The following is a 13,705-nucleotide window of genomic DNA, read 5'->3' on the forward strand; positions in this document are numbered from 1 at the left end:
AGGTCGGAGGTTAGGGCCCCGCCCTGCTAGTGGGTGGCCCTGCCTGCTGCATCCCGGCGTGGCTGCGGCTGTGCCTGTTCTTTCTTCCCCCCTCCTCCTGTTCTGTGTGCTGTGCGTATGGCTTTCTGTCCTCCTCCGTGTCACTAACCACAACGCTGCCGGGCCCGTGCCACGAGCGAGGCGACCCGCGGGACCTTTCTGGGGCCCTTGCCTGCACTCGGCGATCAGTGTCTTCCGCTGCAGCTCTCACCCTCGCATGCATCAGCGTCCTCCGCCGCAGCTCTCACCCTCGCATGCATCTACATGCAGCCCCACTCGGTGCCTGCTTCCCGCAGGAGGGGACCAAGGAGCCCTGATACCTACAGGTCCACCGACAGCCTGGCTGCGCCTCCCGCCTTTGCTCGACGGCCCTCGGGAGCGCTGCGGCGCCTGGGCCAGCTGGGACTGCCCTGGCAGAGCTCTCACCGTGCTCACGAGGCAGGCTTTTGGCACGTTCCGGGACACGCGACCAGTCCCTGGCAACGGCTCGAGGCTCTGCCATCCTCTTTCCTTCCCAGCTAGCCGTGCCCAGATGTACCTCACATCCCTCTGCCCACAGATGCTGCCCGAAGCGCTCCCATCCTCCATGCAACCAGAGGCTTCATACATTATTCAGACGTGGTGCCCACCTGGGTGGGAGCAACAGCTGGCACCCAGAGAGAAGGGCCAAGCCAGCCTGGCATTCGACCACCTGTTTCACTCCTACAGCACCGGGATCTTCCTACCGTAGCACCCAGCCGCCAGGACCTCTTCCTGACGCCCCCACACCATGTCTGCCTGTGGAGCTCTGGGGTTCCCGGCCTGGCCACCGGCCCCTCCCCGAAGCTTTCATGGCTGACCAGCCCCTCCCAGACTCATCATCCCTGGGGGTGCAGGGGAGACATCGCAGAGCAGAAAAGAGTCTGACCCTGGGCTGGCCCTACTTTCCCAGGAGGCTCCCTGGTGTATGTCCCCTGGTGCTGTGGACACCCCCTGCCAACCCCCAGGACGGGGGTAAGCTTTGGAGCCTCCCTGAGCCTCAGCTTTCCTATTTGCAAAATGGGGTACGAAGGACCAGCTTCAGTGGGCTGTGGGAGACTCACATGGCCTTGGGATGTCCTCGTGGCTGAGGTCAAGTGGACCTGCCTTGGTCCTCTGCACCTGAGGCCCAGACATCCCCGTTTAAAGAGGCACAGTGAGCACCAGTGCAGCCAGCACCTCTGTCCTCACAATGGCTGCCAGGGGCGCAGTCCTATCATCCCCATGACAGAAGCACAAACAGAGGCTGGGAGGTGCACACCTCACATCTCACGCAGGGGTCGCAGGGAGCTGATGACATGGCTGGGGCTCCAACCCCTCAACCCCCAAGAACCGGGTGTAGGGAAGACCAGGCAGGGACAGAGGCCAGAAGAGGTGCTGCCCCTGAATGTGAGTGGACGGTCCTGACCCAGGGGGTCCCAGTCCGGGCGCAGAAATTCATTGCTCAGTCCCAGGGAAAACCAGCCCTCCCCCACACTCCCTCCTCTGTTGGGCGCCCCATTTTCCTCGCCCGTCCTCTCCTTGGCAAGCTCGCCAGCCCTCGCCTGGCCTCACTGCTTTCCTCCAGCGTCCATTGCTCACTTCTTTGATCTCCCTCCTACCGCCCATCTTTGGAGCACCGAGGAGCTGTGTGAGACAGCGGCTCTGCAGCCTCCTGCCCCGGGCACCTGCTAGGTGCAGCCCATGTGGGAGAGACCCCTCCTCCCACACCTGGGATCGGCGGCAAGGGGCAGTGCCCAGGACCCTCACGCAGCTTCCATTCGCACCTCAGCCTCTCCCTCTGCCCTTCCCGTCCTGCTGCCATCCCGCACCCTCTTCTGCTCCCCTCTTCCTCCTCCTTCAAGGCAGCCCCTGCTCTCGCCTTCCCTCTCCGCATTTTTCCCTCCCTTTCTCTCATTTCTGTCTCGTGCCTTCGCTCTTTCTTTCTTTTCTCTGTCACTTCTCCCCAGGTAGGGTTTGTTCTCGTCGAGAGACCCTCACAACCCCAGGCACAGGGTTGCCCCACTCCCAGCATTGCTGGCCAGGCCTGGCCCTCTATCTCACCTCCACAAGCACCACCTTGGCTCTCACCAATACCTCCCCAACCCGTCACGGGCAGCAGCTGACCCTCACGGCCATGCTCATGCCTCCCGAGTCTCAGCCCACTTGGAGCCTGGGGTGGGGACCAGAGCCCCTCACCCTTCTCCCTAATGGTCCCCACACCATCCAGGGGTCACCCAAGGGCTTCTCTCCCACAAGCTCCCACTTGCAGCGGCTCCTGCCTGCCCTCTAGAGACCTCTGTGGTTAACCCCAGTCCACCAACCTCTGCCGAGCCGCTCTGAGCCGGATGCTCAGTCCCCGGGGCCATGCTCCCTCTGGCCTCAGGGTGCCTTCCCTTTATGGCTCCAGCAGGGGCATCTGGGGGTCGAGTGCCCAGGGCACCCTGGCTGCCGCTTGCTGGCCGCTCTGCCCAGCTCTGGTTCGCCGGCTGGGACTGAAGCCTGAACCGCAGTCCTCTGGGCTCTGGCCCTGACACCCTGCCCAGGGGGCTGGGCCACTCTGTCCCTGCACCCCTACTGCTGGCTCGCTTGGTCTTCTGGGCAGGACGGGCTCTGTCCGAAGACCGACTTCCAGCCCTGCCAGGGCGGGGGCTACCCCACCCTCAGGATCTCGGGCCTGGATGGGCCCAAGGCAGCCACACCCTTTTGGACACTGTGGTTGGAGGCCTGGCTTCCCCCAGCCCCCTCAGGGCCAGCCCAGCAGGCTGCCAGCCCATTCCTGTCCCACTGGCCACATCAGGAGCCCCAGAGGTCCCTGGACCAAGCTGCTCAGGGTGGGTCGCTGCCTGAGGGGCCTTAGAGCCCTGGGGAGAGCCAAGCACAGCATGGCTGCCACATCTGTACATCTGTGGGCAGATGTGTGCCCAAGATGGAGGGAATGGAGGGGCTCACACCGCCCAAAGAGCCGTGGCTAAGGGTGGGCAGGGGGCTCCGGGGACCTCAGTGCTTGATAAGGACGTCTGCCAGGCTGATCCCCAGCCCCCCTCTTCACTCCGGGCCAGGCTGCAAGGCACTCTCAGCCGGCCTGGTGCCCTCTCACAAAGCCAGGACCCCACAGGTGGCAGGACCAGGCTGGTGGCTGAGTCTGGGTGACGTCTGGAGTTGAGTGGGCTGAGGTCCTCTTGAGGTCCCCTGACCATCCCTAACACTGGCCTTGCCCGAGCTGGCCCTGGGAGAGCCCCGAGTTGACCAGGGGCAGGCAGGAGGCACAGGGCAGACTCCCAGGTGCCTGGAAGGGCAGACTTGGCAGGGAGGAGTTGGGGGGAGGTCAGCCCAGGGCCCAACCCTGCCAGCCAGAAGCCGCATTCTGGCAGGGTCTGGGAACAGCAGACCTGGAGAAAATGGTGTTATGGGGCTATATGCAGAGCCCCTGGGCTCACACCGGATGTAGACAAGGAGAATCGCTAGGGCAGGGGCGGGGGACGATGGGGCAGGGGGGACACGTTTTCCCACTGGCCCAGGGCACCGTTTTTAATGAATGTAAACTGCATTGAATTTACTCCCTGGCAGCTGCTGGCACCTAGCATGTCCCTTCAGGGCTCATCACTGAGGACACAGCACCCTGCCTGCAGTGCCTCTCCCAGCCCTGCACCTGACATGGCAGGACACCCAGGGGGTCCCCGGGAAAGGGGTGGGGTGATGCAGGTGGAGGAGGGACCAGGGGACCCGGGCTCATCATGCCCTGCTGAGTGGCCTTGAAGTCTCTTCACCCACAGCTTCTCTGAGCCTGGCTCACTCCTTTATCCAACAGGGAGTGGGTAGGGGGCGGCCTGCCTGACCTGGAGGGCTGGGACTGGGGAAGTCTGAGCTGTAGGAGGCTGCAGAGAAGTGATTATGGCAGTGGTGGTGAGCACAGCACTGTCCCAGGTGGTAGTGTGCTTGTGCGTGTGTGTGCATGTGTGTGTGCATGTGCATGTGTGTGCACGTGTGTGTGCATGTGTGTGCATGTGCATGTGTGTATGCATGTGTGTGCGTGTGGTGTGTGTGCATGTGTGTGTGCATGTGAGTGTGTGCATGTGTGCGTGCATGTGCGTGTGTGTGTGTACATGTGCATGCATGTGCATGTGTGTGTGTATGTGTGTGTGCACATGTGCGTGTGTGGGTGTGGTGGGTGGGGTGCAGCGGCCTCTGGGTCTGTGTCCTGGAGGGGGTGTGTGTTAGTGCACACGCATGAGCCTTGCTTCATGTAGCTCACCCTGGTTGCTCCCCTTAGCTGGACAAGGGACTCTTGCTGCCCTCTGCCCGGCCCCCATCAGGGCAAGTTCCGAGGGAGTTCAAAGGGACGGGTCCTTATGCCACCAACCCACTGGCTGACCACCTCAAGTGAGGTCCCCTCCCCGCTGTCTCCTCTCCAGGTCCACAGGGACTGGCCCCGAGCCTGGGCCTACGCGGCTCCAGTGCCTCCTGAGTGCTGCTTGCTCACGTGGGGCTGCAGTTGGTGCTGGGCCCGCTGGACAGATGCTCATGGCCAAGTCCCTGATGACAAGGGGGTGATCCCCCACACAGCCAGACAGGGGCTCTGCCCCTCCTCCTGGGGCTGCACTTCCTTCTCTTGGGCCCATTTGTTAAGTAGCACTGGTGAGCCTGGGGGATTGACCCCAGGTACTCCTCAAATCCCAGGCCACAGAGCTCCTGGGGAACAGCAGCGTCCCCTGGGGAAACACATTCCCGTTGGGCGGGGAGGGAGGTCTGACCAACAGAGCCTGGAAGCCCAGGAGGAGGAGGCTCATGGGGGGCCAGGGGTAGGAGGAGGCTGTGATGTGGTGTGCCCAGCTAGGGGCCCACTGCAGATCCTGGTGCTGGTCCTGAACTCGGGTGGCAGCCGGAGACCCTGCCAGGTGGGGACCAGATCAGAGCCATCTCTGCATCTGCACGGACCCAACAAGTGGGAGCTGGGGAGGAGGGGTGAGCCGGGCTGCCCTCAACTCCTCAGACCCCGCTTAGCTCACCCCCGTGGGCATCCCTGGCTCTCTGCCCTCTCAGAATCTCAGAACTGAGTGCCTGGACTGGGTGGGCAATGGCAAGCTGACCGATGCCAGCCCTGCCTCCCAGGAGCTCCAGGTCCGGCCAGCATGCTCCATGCCATCAAAGGGAGTCAGAGCAGGACAGCCCTCCAGGTTAGGAAGAAGCAAGGCAGCCTTCGATGAGGAGGTGGTGTTTCAACTTGGCTTAAAAGCCTGGAAGGGTTGAGGAGGAGGAAGGGCACTACAGGCGGCTCAGAGTGGCTGATGGTGCAGAGGGATATCTGTGAGACTGCCCAGGCTGGGTCCTGAGGAGCCTTGGGCCCTCCAAACTCTGCTCTCCCACCTGACTCCATGAAGGGCCACACCACTACTTTACAGAGGAGGAAACAGGCTGGAGAGGGCACCACACTGGCCCAAAGCCTGCAGGTGGACAAGGTGCGGATGCCCTCCCTGGCCCTGAGGAGCCTCCCACTCAGGGTTGGTGGCTGTGGCCAGGGCGGGTAAGCTCAGCCCAAAGTTCAGTTTCATGATCTGTGAAGCGAGGGTGATGGGAGGGTGCCCAGGGTCCGAAGGACCCCACGGGAGGCCCCAGAAGCAACGCGGAGGATGGGCCCTTCATCCTGGGGGCTCAGAGTTGAACAGAACCCCCGGGGCTCGGGGAGAGGTGTGAGCAGGCAACAGTGCAGCCGGTGGTGCAGGTGGGATGCTGTGAGTGGGCGACAGTGCAGCCGGCGGTGGTGCAGGTGGGACGCTGTGAGTGGGCGACAGTGCAGCCGGCGGTGGTGCAGGGGGGGGGGGGGGGGGGGGGGGGCAGGTGGGAGGTGTGAGTGGGCGACAGTGCAGCGGGGTGCGGGGGGGTGGGGGGCGCAGGGCGGGGTGGGTGGGCGCTGTGAGTGGGCGACAGTGCAGCCGGCGGTGGTGCAGGTGGGAAGGTGTGAGTGGGCGACAGTGCAGCCGGTGGTGCAGGTGGGATGGTGTGAGTGGGCGACAGTGCAGCCGGTGGTGCAGGTGGGACGCTGTGAGTGGGCGACAGTGCAGCCGGCGGTGGTGCAGGTGGGAAGGTGTGAGTGGGCGACAGTGCAGCCGGTGGTGCAGGTGGGATGGTGTGAGTGGGCGACAGTGCAGCCGGTGGTGCAGGTGGGACGCTGTGAGTGGGCGACAGTGCAGCCGGCGTGGTGCAGGTGGGATGGTGTGAGTGGGCGACAGTGCAGCGGTGGTGCAGGTGGGATGGTGTGAGTGGGCGACAGTGCAGCCGGTGGTGCAGGTGGGAAGGTGTGAGTGGGCGACAGTGCAGCCGGTGGTGCAGGTGGGATGGTGTGAGCAGGCGACCGTGCAGCCGGTGGCGGTGTAGGTGGGACGCTGTGAGCGGGCGATAGTACAGCCGACGGTGCAGGTGGGAAGGTGTGAGCGGGCGACAGTGCAGCCAGCGGTGCAGGTGGGATGGGGGAGGAGGATGCATAGGCAGCTGCCAGGAGCCGGGAGGAAGAGAGGCCTCAAGCAGCCTCCGCACTCACACATGTACACGCGGCCAGCCTGGCACCCTCTCCCTGCCCACGCTTGAGGCAGCGGAGCCCACCAAAGCTGGGGGGAGGCCCAGTGGCCCCGTGCCCGGGGGCCTGGCCCGGTGCATGTGGCAGCCCAGCACGGGCACCCTGCCCTGCCCTCCATGCCCAGCCGGTGCAGGAGGGACCTACCTCAAGAGGGTATCCATGCCCTGTCTGCTAGAGTTCCTCCTCAGAAGCTCGGGACTGCCCAGGCTGCAGCCTCTGCTCAGGCGGTGACCTGGCCTGACCCCAGCCCCGGGGATACAGCAGCATCGTCAAAGGCTCCTGTCCTGTTGGCCCTCCTCTCTGCTGCCCTCCTCCCATACCCCTGCCCCCTTATGCCCGGCTCTCCTTGGCTTTCCTGCCTCTCCCGGCCCCTCACTCCTGCACTTCCTTGGCGCTCTGCCCTGGCCCTCGGTCTCTCACTGGCTGTCACCCCTCCCCTGTCCCTTCTCTCTGGTGTTCTTGTCCCTGTGACCCTCTGCCTGTCTGTCTTGGCCCCTCTGGCCCCTGGCACAGGAGTGTGTGGGCCGGCTCCCTTGGGCAGCCTGGTCCCTCCCTCTGGCACCTGGCACAGGGGTCTGTGGGCAGCCTGGTCCCTCCCTCTGGCACCTGGCACAGGAGTCTGTGGGCAGCCTGGTCCCTCCCTTCAGCTCCTAGCACTAGGGTCTGGAGGCCGGCTCCCTGCGGGCAGCCTGGTCCCTGTGTCCCCATCCCTGCGGGTCTCCCTGACTGTGGGTCTCCCTTTCCCGTCTCCTACTTCAGGACTCTCAGCAGCTGCTTCTCTTTTGTTTCCCCCAGCCCCCTTCTCCTCCCGCCTCCATCTCTTCCACCTCCACCTCCTCCTCCTTCCGAGAAGAGTAAAAATGTCAGAGAGAAAACTCTCCCAGCCCAGCAGTGTGGGGCTCAGCCAGACCTCTGTGGCCCGCTGATGGGCAGCGTGGTTGCCTCCTTCCCTCCCTCCCTCCCTTCTTCTTTCTCTTCCTCCCTCCGCCTCTGCCCTCAGGCCACCTTGGCAGCCGCTGCCCGCCTCTCGGTCTCCCCTAGCCCTCTGTGGTGCCCCTGCCCCAGGCACAGGGGCCTATTCTGCCCATCGCCGCCTCCCACCTCAGAGTGCCTCATGCCCTCTGCCAGGCCCTGCCCGGGCCCTCCTCTGTTCTTCTCCTTCGTCGGCCGTTCTTGTCCAGCCCCCCCATCAACCTGCCACCTCCCTCACCATCACCGCAGGCCTGGACCCTTCGCTGGTTCCTCTTTGTCCTGTCCCCTCCTTCCCCGTCTCGCACTCAGCCCCTCTCTCCTTTCTCCTTTCCCTCTGGTGTCTCTGTCCCTATCTCTGTCTCCTCCCTCCTTCCCTCCTCCCTCCCTTCCCCTCCCCTCCCTTCCTCTCCCCTCCTCCCCTCTCTCCCGCTCCTGGTTCTCCACTTTCCCTTTGTTCATTCCTGGCCTCTGCTCTTGTTGTCACCTCCAGAGAAGGCTTGGCACCCCTAGAACCCTCTCTGTTCCCCAAATGGGGAGGCTGCTGCCTTTCCTGGTGGCCCCAACACCCCAACCAGACTGCAGAGATGACCCAAGAGGCAGAGACACCACCAACGCAGCATCTTCGGTTTGGTATTGGCACAGCATGGTCCCAAGAGGTGGCCAGTGGGCACAAAGTCGGCCTGATGCCCTCGCCAGCCAGGCCCCCCTTGCCCCCGTCCTCTGGCCCTGGCCCAGGGAGGAGCAGCCCAGCCCTCTGTTCCTCTGGTTGGGCTTGGCTGCTGTGACTCACTGGAGAACACTTGGGGCTAGTGGCCTGACGGACGAGGGGTGGGATGGGACACATGTTCAGGGCTCACCAAGGGTCAGCTCCGCGACGGCAGTCTCACATCCGGCGGCTTGCCCAGCTTGCTGGCACTCAGAACCACCACAGTACCCATGTCCCGGATGGAGAAACCAAGGTCCATCCAGCAGCACTGGCATCCAAGGTCACAGAGCGAGGGCCTGGCACAGCCAGAACCAGAGCCGGGTCTGCCAGCCGCTGGCCACCAAATTAGTCCCGGGCCACCATCTGTGCATGGGCACTCATCTGCCTATGCCACCCTCTGTCCCCATATCCACGGAGAACAGCCACCTCTTGCCTCCCCAGCTATCATGACCCTGGCCAGGCCAGGGAGTTGGGGTTGCGCAGCACCTAGGGAGCACTGACAGAAGCAAGGGTGAGGCTGTGAGCAGACGGGCGAGCGGGTGAATCACCGAGGAGGGCAGCGTGCCGGGGGTGGCGGCGACAGTCGGAAAATTCCACATGGGACCATAGACCGGGCTGTGGTGACTCAGGTGGTGGGCTACCCCATGGAGACTGCGGGGGTCAGGAAGTCCGTCCCCATTCCCTACGCACACACCAGGCTGGGTCCCAGGGCCAGTCCTGGAGAGAGGAGCCCACAGCATCTCCCCTCCCCCCGCACAACCCAGGAGGAGCAGGGAATGTACACTAGAGACCATGGTGTTGGCCCCACATCCCCAGCATCCGCAGAGCTGCAGAGACCACAGGATTCTGGAGTAAGCAGGAGGGATGGTAGCCAGGGCTGGACCTCAGGTTGGACAAACGTTTAGTGAGATCACCCAGGGGAGGGGAGGTCACCCAGAGGAGGCAAGATTACCTGGGGGGGGAGGTGAGATCACCCAGGGGAGGCCAGATTACCTAGGGGAGGTGAGGTCACCCAGGAGAGGTGAGGTCACCCAGGGGAGGTGAGATCACCCAGGGAAAGCTAAATCACTCAGGGGAGGTGAGATTACCAGGGGTAGGTGAGATCACACAGAGAAACTGAGATCACTCAGGGAGGCCAGATCACCCAGGTGAGGTGAGATTACGGGGGGCAGTGAGCTTGTGCTTCATTTGCACCTCAACCTGCCTATTTCCTCCTTGCCTCCTGTTTTGACTTCTGGAGGGAGTCCAGCCACGGACAGCCAGGAATGAAATGTGGCCAAGGCATATTTTAGTTCAAAAGAAGGAAGAATATTCCCACAGGGAAAAGAGCTACTTTGGAATGGCAAGACTTCCCTGTCACTAGAGAATGATCATCTGTCAGAAATGCTGATGGATGGGAAGTGACAAGAACAGATATTTACATGCAGTGGCCAAGATTCATGGTTTTACAACTAGGGCATGTCCTGTGAGGGACAATATGGGAGAGTATTTGATGTCAACTCCACTGTTATGTGTGCGCTCATCCATTCACCCACTCATCCATCCATCTACTCATCTATCCATCTCTCTGTCCATCTCTCCATTCATCCATCAGTTCATCCATCCATTTTACCCATTCACCCACCGATCTATTCATCCATCCATTTATCCACTCATCCATCCATCCATCCATCCATCCATCCATCCACTCATCCATCCATTCATCCATCCATCCATCCATCCATTCACCCATCCATCCATCCACCCATCCATTCACCCATCCATCTATTCATCCATCCATCTATCCATCCACCCATCCATCCTCCACTCATCATCCATCCATCCATCCATCCATCCATCCACCACCCATCCATCCATCCATCCACCCATCCATCCACCCATCCATTCACCCATCCATCTATTCATCCATCCATCTATCCATCCACCCATCCATCCACCCATTCATCCACTCATCCACCAGTCCATCCATCCATCCATCCATCCATCTATCCACCCACCCATCCACCCATCCACCCATCTATCCATCCATCCATCCATCCATCTATCTGTTCACTTATCCATCTATTCACCTATCCATCCATCCATTTACCCATCCATTCATCCATCCATCCAACCATTCATCTATTTATCTATCTGTTATCCATCTATCCATCCATCTATTCATCCATCCATCTATCCATCCACCCATCCATCCATCCACTCATCCATCCATCCATCCATCCATCCATCCATCCATCTATCCATCCATCCATATGTCTATCCATCTGTCTCTCCATCCTTCCATATATTTATTCAATAAATTTGTACTGAATGCAGACACTTTGAAGGTGCTGGGGATTTAGCATTAACAAAGTCCCTGCTCTCACGATGATCATGTTTCAAGTGTGGGAACAAACACATAAATAAATAAAGGTCAGATGATGGAAAATATGACAGAAAATATAAATCAGGGTAAAGGCATATGGAGTTCTGGAGGGGATTGATATTTTATGTATGATAGCCTCATGGAAATAAGTAATTCTTTCCTTGGGTTTTTATATATGAAAGCCTCATGGAAAGAAGTAATTCTTTTCTTATCTGAAAAGAGATGAGAGAAATGGGTGGAAGTGTTTCAGGAAGAGAGTGCAAAATTCCTGATTTAGTAGTGTGTACTCACACATCCGTTCTTTCTAACAGTTCACTCAGCACGGATTCAATTGTCTATTGATTCATTATCCATTTATCTTTCTACTCATCTCTTGTTATATCCACCCATATATCCATCTATTCATCTATTATCCATATCCATCCATATGTCTACCTCTCCTGACATCCTTCTATTAATCTTTCCAATCATTTATATGTCCATATGCCAGCCACCCACTCATCCACTCATACATAATTCCATCTCATGTGTCCTTCCATCAATACATTCATTCACCCATTTATACACCCATTCATCCACCATCCATTCATCCACAAATCCACTCATCTTTTGTTTTGGTACATTTGCTCATTTAGCTGTTGGGCTGATGATCAGCCAATATACACAGGTACAACACAGTTGAATATAGGAATATATATAATCAGCACCCATTCCGGTAGATTAATATTTATACCACATGCTTTGTTAAATATTCTAAATATCACATCTGCATTTATCTATCCACCCATCCATTCGTTCTTTCATCCAAACATCCATATATACATACATATGTTCTTCTGTCCATCCATCTATTTTTTGTTCATCTGCTCATTTGTTCATCCATTCATCAATTACTAAATAATTCTTTCTATTTATACATGAGTTATACTCTATTTATACATGAGTCCATCCACCCATTCATCCATCCACCCCCATCCATCTTCCCATCCATTCATCCACCTGTCCATCTATCCATGCACCTATCCATCCACTCATCCCTCCATCCATCCACCCATCCATCCATCCATCCATCCATCATTATCCATCCATCCATCCATCATTCAATTATCCATCCATCCATTTGTTCCTACTTCCTATCATTCTTCATTCATCTTTCCATTCATTCATACTGTTCTCCATAATTGATTCTTTTCTAATCTTTATTTTTCCTTTCTTATGCAGCTAAGACATGGTTCATAAGCTCATGGCCCAAGAATAAAGCAGATCACCATGGCCCAGGAGGCTGAGCACCTCTATAGAGCCTAAGCAGGGGCTACAGGGGTAGGGATCTGTCTTCATATTGACACATTCTCATCATCCCTGACACATACCTGCGAATATATGTTCACAGAGCAGCATCCCAGTGAAAGGTGCTTTGAGCACTGACAGAGCCCATGGGGACAGGGGAGGTCAGGGTGGTGGCCTCAGTGGCTCCCGAGTGATCCCTGGTGGATAAATGTCTCTGATTTAAAGAGGAGGCAGCCTCCAAATGCTTGGAGTATGCATCTGTTCAGTGTGGCCCTCTGTTCAAGCAAGCGCTGCTGACAGCAGGAGAATGGGCCAGAGCCATGAGTAGGGGCCAGGATGGTGGGTCGTGGGTGCTGGGTGCTGGGTGCTGGGGGCTGGGTGGTGAATGGTGGGTGCTGGGTGGTGGTGATGAAGCTCAGATTTTGGTTGGGACTGGGTATAGGAGAAAGGCTAAAGGATTATTTCTAGATTCATCTGGAATGAACTGGCTAGATCCTTTCATCCCAAGTCCCATTGCTTTTCTGAGGGGAGGTACCAGGGAGAGGAGGAGGAGGCAGCCTTGCCTCAGAAACCAAACTGTCAAAAGTGTAGGTTCCACCCAGGAAGGAGGAGCACAGGCACTTTTGAGATGAGAGGGACGTGCTCTTCTCTGGAGCAGAAAGGAGCAGTAGGTGAGGTCCCACCTGCCAGGGATGGAGCAGGAGAGTGACCCTGCACAACCTTGGATCCTCATCTGCAGCCCATGGGTAGCTGGAGACTGGGGACTCTGGGAAGGGTACTGGGCATAGAACCCATCCCCTGCCCCAGTGGACAGGGTATCCTGGACACCTCAGCCACTCTCCCCGAGCATGTGGTGTGTGTAGAGGCCCCTGAGTCTGCACCCCTGCTCCCAGGGAAACTGGGAACCCAGGAGGTATGCCGGAACCCTTCATGCTGTGACCTACAAATGCCCCGCACAGAGCGGCCCTGCTCCAAGCTCTGAGGTCAGGGGCCCATCTGCCTCCCTCCTCCTGCCGGGAGATACAGGGGACTCAGAGGCCCTCCCTGCCACAAACTCCCTTCCCCGACAACCCACAAGCAGCTTGGAGGCAGTTAGCAGATGGAGTTAGGATAGGACTTGCCTGGCCCCAAGAAAGGGCCAGGGGCTTTCCTCCCTCCACCCCTGCTCAGCATCTCCCTCCTCCCTTGTCTGCCTGTGTCTGGCACTGGCGGGGCCGTGCTGGGTGGGACACGGCTAGGAGGCTTGGCTTTCTCAGTACCCTAATCTCCCATCAACCCCACCCCCATGCAGCCCCTCCAACCTCTTTCCAGGTCCCTAGATTTTGGGGAGGGGATGGGGGCTGGGCTGGCTGTAGAGAGTCTAACCCTGGGGAAGGGGCCCTGCTGGGCTGCCCCCTGGCCGAGCCTCTCCAGCCCACTCGCTTCCCTCTCTTCTAAGTATCAATACAGCTTCATCCACAGCCAGGGCCTGGTTCTGTCTGCCTCAGTGCATATGGAAAGCCCTCTCTGATTGCCTTGTGGTCTTGGGCTGCCGTCTCCCAGAAGGTCTTTAGTGGCCCCCAAAAAGATGCTGAGGGCTGGGATTTGGGCAGGGATGGGCTGGAGGGAAGTGGAGGACCTTGCTGGTCCAGCAGTGCCCGGTCCCAGTTCTGCTTTTCGGGACGGTCCCTTTGCTGGTCCAGCAGCGCCTGGTCCCAGTTCTGTTTTTCGGGACAGTCCCTCTGGGTGCTTGCTGAGCTTGGGCCATGAGCAGTGCTCTGGCGCT

The 13,705-nt window shown here is 59.0% G+C and overlaps 1 protein-coding gene across 3 annotated transcripts in view; it reads right to left on the minus strand.

Moving 5' to 3' along the window:
• Positions 1-13,705, minus strand: part of LSP1 (lymphocyte specific protein 1) — a 38,528-nt gene that overhangs the window by 19,472 nt on the left and 5,351 nt on the right. The window contains exon 1 of one of the 3 annotated variants that reach the window (XM_030811500.1): positions 364-455. The exons of 1 other annotated variant lie outside the window; for it this stretch is intronic. Coding sequence is in view for 1 of the 2 variants with exons in the window: in XM_030811499.1 (XP_030667359.1) it covers positions 251-258 (8 nt within the window). In the remaining variant the exon portion in view is untranslated. Of the gene's footprint in view, positions 1-250; positions 341-363; positions 456-13,705 lie in introns of those variants that run through there. One more of the 3 variants, XM_030811499.1, reaches the window with a different exon arrangement.

Source organism: Nomascus leucogenys, chromosome 4 (genome assembly GCF_006542625.1).
Source record: "Nomascus leucogenys isolate Asia chromosome 4, Asia_NLE_v1, whole genome shotgun sequence".
Lineage (NCBI taxonomy): Eukaryota > Metazoa > Chordata > Mammalia > Primates > Hylobatidae > Nomascus > Nomascus leucogenys.